Here is a 6000-nt window from a genome sequence, read left to right as displayed (position 1 = left end):
TAAATAAATATATCAAGTAGTCGTTTCCTTTCAATTGGAAACAATAAATTAAATAAAGTGTGGGCATTTGTCTTTAAGGTGGTAAGTTGAAATGTGTTAATTATGTGTGTTTATGTAGCTGGGGCCGGCTGCTCAAGATCCGGAGTTGAAAATTGTAGTAAATTGCTCGCACAACAGGCCCGTGCAAGGAGTTGACTTTCGTTGGAGGTGGTGGTGAGACGCACGTCTGTTTTATTTGACTTCATATAAGTAACTCTTAAACCTAGCTTACAGAAATAACTCCGCGCTCATGCTTACAGAGCTCAAGAAAAAAAACGAGAGCGGGAGTGCAACGGCGACCGGCATATCGCGGTCCCGAACCTAGCTTAACAGAGCAGAGATCGGATTGCTAAGAGCGGTGCTCTTCGACCCGCTCTGCCCGGCGGCCGTACAGTGGCTCCTGACCTGAACATTCCGGCCCCCCTTGCAACCATACGGGTTGCAACTTGGTCCGCTGCTCCTCATGACTGGTGGCAGGCTCCGGACAGGACCCAGCCAAATACTGTGCTTTGGGCTACCGGTAGTCCGTCCTGTACCTTGTGGAAACCTGGCTGCATCACCTTCGGATACACGTCCGCACCAAGGACCACGGTAATTGTCGCCGGGAGATAAAAACGGTCATCCGCCAATGTGATGTCTCGAAACTGAGCCCGCACGGTCTCGCTAAGCGCACGGATTGGAGTGCGGACACGCACGTGCGGCTCAATCTTGAATAGGAGATTTAGCCGGAGATTGGCATCCACTTTCGACCCCACGACGGCCGAACAAATCTGCTCCCCACCCACGTTGGTCGTCGGCAGGCGGAACCATCTAGCCAGCGAGGCGTCGATACAGCTCGTCGGTGTGCATGGGTCGATGAGAGCCGTGGTATCGAAGACTCGCGTCCCGGTATCGATCCGCACTGCCGCAGTCAGAAGGACGTTTGCGCTATGCCGCTGCAGCAGTGACGACAATGACGGCGCCATTGCCGGGTCGGCAGCTCTTTGCGAGGCGACCGCCGCGTCCCGAGGAACGCTAGGAGCAGACTCACGTGCGGTGAACGTGGGCCGGGGCGCGGTAGACGAACGCCGAGAGGACGGAGACGCCGGTCGATGTGACTGTCGGCGAGGTGCCGGACGCTCGTGCATGTGCAACAATGTATGGTGATCCTGCTGGCACACCTTGCAAAGATCACCCCGGCGGCACGCTCCATCGGAGTGCTCGTGAGCCAGACAATTCGCACAGTAGCGGTTGGCGAGCACAGCGCGGAGCCTCTTCTCCACACTCAGCCGAAGAAAACGGCGACACTTCCGTAGCGGATGAACTCCATGGCAGACTCGGCAGCGGTAGGAATTTATACCTCGAGTTCGTCTGCTCTCAAGAACGACGGCACTGCGTGGACGTGGAGATATGGTGCTTGATCTGCTGGACAGGATAATAAAAACAAAATTAGTTGGAGGTAGCGGTAGGACTTAGACCAGGGGGCGCGGAGGACTATGGATTTAGGAAGAGACTAGTCATTGCGGCCGATTGACGGCTACCCATGGTAGCAGGACGACCTTTGCGACAGGGCGCTTAACGAAACCTCGAGAAGTGCGAATGGTCACTACTCTGACATGACCGTCTGGTCCGGGAGACACCGCATCGACCCTGCCGAGCCGCCACTCATTGGATGGCAGATTGTCGTCCTTGATGACAACCATATCGCCCACGGCAAGGCGGTGGGTGTTTGCCACTTATTGCGTTTATGGAGCTCCTTGAGGTACTCCTCTTTCCACCGCAGACGAAATTGCTGATGGATAGCCTTAAGGTGCTGCCACCGGTTGATTATAGAAGTCGTGGTACCCTTTATTTCAGGTTCTGCGATGGCGAGGAGGGGCCCCCCGACAAGAAAATGCCCCGGCGTGAGTGCCAGCAAATCTGTGGGGTCCTCGGACATTGAAGCGATTGGCCGCGAATTCAGGCAGGCCTCGACCTTGGCGAGAAGCGTGGAAAGCTCTTCGAAAGTATATTTTCGAGTGGCTGTGGACTTATAAAACTGGGTTTTAAAGCTCTTGACTCCAGCTTCCCACAAACCCCCCATATGGGGCGCTCCCGGAGGAATAAACTGCCCCAAAATCTGCTGGTGACTATAGGCACTCGTCACTGATTCCTTCAATGCCAGCAGAAATTCCCTGGATTCATATTCTTGATGGAACTGGATGGTTGAACTGAACGTTTTTTGGCTCAGGCAGGCGTATTCTAGCGGGAAATATCGACGTTGGGACGTGGAAATTGGGAGCCGTTTGGCTGCGGCGATCTCATCGTTGGACAGCTGCTCTTCACAGGGACCCGCTATTCGTCGCGACCGTTGAATGAACCGATATACGTATGCGAAAACTCGCAATGCCTTGTCGAGCATAGAGAATCGCACGAGAATGTCCTCTGGGAGTACCTCCGCGACATGGACCTTGACCGCTCGTTTCTCAAGGTCAGTTTCGGGCGACTCGCCGCCTGACGATGGCCATTCAGAGCGGGGCACACGCAACCAGGCCGGACCGTGCCACCACAGCTGACTGTCGGTAAGGTCTCTAAGCGACACTCCCCTGCCTGCGAGATCTGCAGGGTTCTGTTCGGAGCGAACATGTGCCCAACTTTCCGCATCTGTGGACTGCGTAATTTTGGTTACCCGATTAGCGACGAATGTTGTCCAATGACACGCTGGCTTGCTTAGCCATGCCAACACGATCGTCGAATCAGTCCAACAGTGCAAGCCTGTAGTGGACCCGGGCATCTTTGGAAGAATAGAGGCGGCCATTTCGGACAGCAGCAAGGCTCCACATAATTCTAGCCTCGGGAGCGACACCGTTTTCACCGGTGCCACTCTCGTCTTTGCGTGAGCAGATTGATCATTATCGTAGACCCAACTTCAACTCGGACATAGATGGCCGCACCATACGCCTTTTGCGACGCATCACAGAACCCATGATGCTCTACCCTCAGTCCTGGCCGGAATGCGACCCAACGCGGAATGCGGATCTGACCGAGCGAGGAATAACTTTCAAGAAATTCGGTCCATTTCTGAGCTGATTCCTGGGGGAGAACGTCGTCCCACCCTAGGTCCTGGAGCCAGATGTCCTGCATGAACATCTTAGATCGGACAATAAAGGGGGCAAGCCAGCCTGCTGGATCGAATAGTTTTGCAATTTGGGACAGGACCCGTCGCTTCGTAAGGGGCGCGTCAGAGGACAGTTCAGGCGGAACAAAGAAAAACTCATCGGATGTTGCCTTCCAGCGCACCCCCAACGTTTTCGCCGTACTTTCAGAATCGATCTCAAGGATGTCAGCGTGAAGGAGATGCTCACTCGGGATATTTTTCAAAATTGCTCGGCTATTGGCTATCCATTTCCGTAGAGGGAACCCTGCCGACCTCAGAGCCTTATCCAACTCTTGAATAGCCAGCTCAGCTTCTCGCTTGGAGTCTGCTCCGGCTAGGACATCGTCCACGTACATGCAATTTCGAATAATATGCCTCGCCTGCGGATACCTCTCTTCTTCGTCATCTGCGAGTTGTTGCAGGACTCGGATCGCCAGAAATGGGGCGCAATTGACTCCGAAGGTGACCGTCTTTAGCTCGTAATCTCGGATTTCTCCCTCTGGATTTCGAAATAGGGTGCGTAGGAACGAGGTATGGCTCGGATCAACCCAAATTTGACGGTACATCTTCTCAATGTCGGCATTGAAAACGTACCGAAAGTACCGCCACTTTAGAATTTGGATTGTCAAATCGGACTGTAGAACTGGACCCGCGTGAAGGATGTCGTTCAAGCTGGTCCTGTTTGCGGACGGACTGGATGCATTGAACACGACACGCACCTTCGTTGTCGTGCTCTCGGGCTAGAAAACCGCATGATGTGGGAGATAATAGCTGGCAACATGATTCGTGGCTGGAACTTCGATCATGTGCCCTAGATCCAGGTACTCTCGGATAACGGCCTCATACCGTGCCTTGAGTGACGGATCCTTCCTCAAGCGTTGTTCGTTCCGCAGGAACTGAGACAGCGCGAAGGATCTGGAATGTGCCAACCCCGCTCCTACGTGATCAGGGCCACGAAATGGCAGTGTCACCACATATTTCCCGCAACTGCCTCTCTTCGTGGTCCGGAGGAAGTTCTTCTCACACGCCGAATCAGCTTCGGATACCAATTCAGCCGGCACCTCTTCCACCTCCCAGAACTTGGTAAGAAGTTTGTCCAGGGGGTCCTCGACCGACCGAGAAACCTGAGTGGAGAACGCGGGCACGCTGCGATGACCTGCAATGGACACGGGCCCGGTAAGCACCCAGCCGTACCTAGTAGGACGGCCCTTGAACCGGACGTGAAACACACCTGCACATCCGAGGAATCTTCGAGGGGTACCGCACCTGCTGCAGAAGTGGTGGGTGGTGACCTCGACGGCCCCCCAGAACTTGAAGAACCTGTAAAAGGATTGCTGCGATGTAACAAAGAATGATGCCGGCTGTGGCACGTAAAACAGCTATGCGGACTGGTACACTCTCGCTGTTGATGGCCTCGAGCAAAGCAATTTAAGCAAAGCTGCTTCCTCTTTATGTAGTCTAACCGCCCATTAACGTCCATCTCTAAGAAACGTGGGCATATCCGCACAGGGTGATTTTCCCTTGAACACAGATCACACCCTTTGGGCGCCGAAGCCACCCGGGCTTCGTACGCGTTGAGCCTGCGTGAGGGTCCATTGGCATGTGACGGTCTCGACGGACCTGGCACGGGCCCATTGGGCCGGACATCGTCAATGGCTTCTAACGTACGATGGCGCTCTGTCAGAAAGGAGTCGAGTTCCTTCCAGGTAGGAATTTCCGCCTTGTTATGAATCGACTGCTCCGACATGGAAAGTGTGAGCTTGGGAAGTTTTGACGACACCATATACACCTGGAGACAGTCCCAAGCTTCGACCTGGATGGATGACATCTCTAAAGCAGTCAGGCAACTCTGTATAGTGCCTTGTAGCTCCTTTAAAGCGCTTCCGGACTCTTGGGGCACACCCTGGATGTTAAAGAGAATTTTTAACTGACTATTGACAAGCAACGTCCTATTCTCGAAACGCGTCGAAAGATTTTGCCACGCTGAGCTGAAGCCTTCGTTGGTTAGTGGTGCCTTGGAAACAATGGCATGCGCATCGCCACTCGTTTTGGACAACAAGTGGAACAACCGTTCCACCGGCGTAAGACGCGCATTGTTTATATAGATCGCCGTGAAAGGTGGGCCACCGAAGATAGTCGCCTGTAAAGACTTCAGTGTCCACGGGTGGCAGACGGTAGAATTTGGGACGTGAATGCTTGCGGACGCCTGAACGGCCTAAGGCGCGCTCTTATCGATCAACTCTTGGAGATTGGAAACACATCTTTCGTAGATCGAGAAACAGTATTCATACTTGGACTGAAGAGTTAGCCCGATGGACGTACTCTCCTCGGATGCCGCTATAAGTTCAGAACAACTTTCATAATCCCTGCCCACCTTTTCCCAAAGTGACCGAATCTGGTCGCGACGCACTTGACACATGTACGGAGAGACCTGGGTAGTTTCCGGAGTTCCCGGAGTGTGGATATTAGCCTCAAATTGACTCACACGGTCTGTCGTGGCAATAAACTTCCTTAACGCAATGGCGTCGATGGCGCTCAAAGCCATTTTCGTGGTCGATCGAGTGACCCTCGACGATGGACCTGGGCGAGTATCTAAAGCGTCGTTACTGTTCATCCTTGATCGGGCAGCGGTGGACCCTGACCTAAGTGGAGAGCGGCGCGGAGAGACGGATTGGGATCTTTGCAAGCGGATTGATGGAATCGCCTGTGGTTTTTTGTCGTTTCCTACTGGCATACTCGACTACGGACGTTGCGATTGACCCAATAGTGTTGACACACTTGAATGAACCAATCGACTAGAAATGAATGCGGGCACCCTAGATCTCACGGAGTCGATAAGAACCCCA

At 53.5% G+C, this 6000-nt stretch overlaps 1 protein-coding gene across 1 annotated transcript; it reads right to left on the bottom strand.

The window, feature by feature from the left end:
* Positions 1-500: 500 nt before the first annotated feature.
* Positions 501-5699, bottom strand: LOC147642791 (uncharacterized). Its single transcript, XM_086838600.1, is given in 5 exon segments — positions 501-1440; positions 1635-2892; positions 2895-3235; positions 3389-4474; positions 4552-5699. Coding segments are annotated over 5 exon segments (4773 nt in total).
* Positions 5700-6000: the final 301 nt, after the last annotated feature.

This window comes from Drosophila serrata, unplaced genomic scaffold (assembly GCF_035046125.1).
Source record: "Drosophila serrata isolate PLE 108 unplaced genomic scaffold, ASM3504612v1 contig_355, whole genome shotgun sequence".
Taxonomy (NCBI): domain Eukaryota; kingdom Metazoa; phylum Arthropoda; class Insecta; order Diptera; family Drosophilidae; genus Drosophila; species Drosophila serrata.
This window is presented reverse-complemented; position numbering and strand designations above follow the sequence as displayed.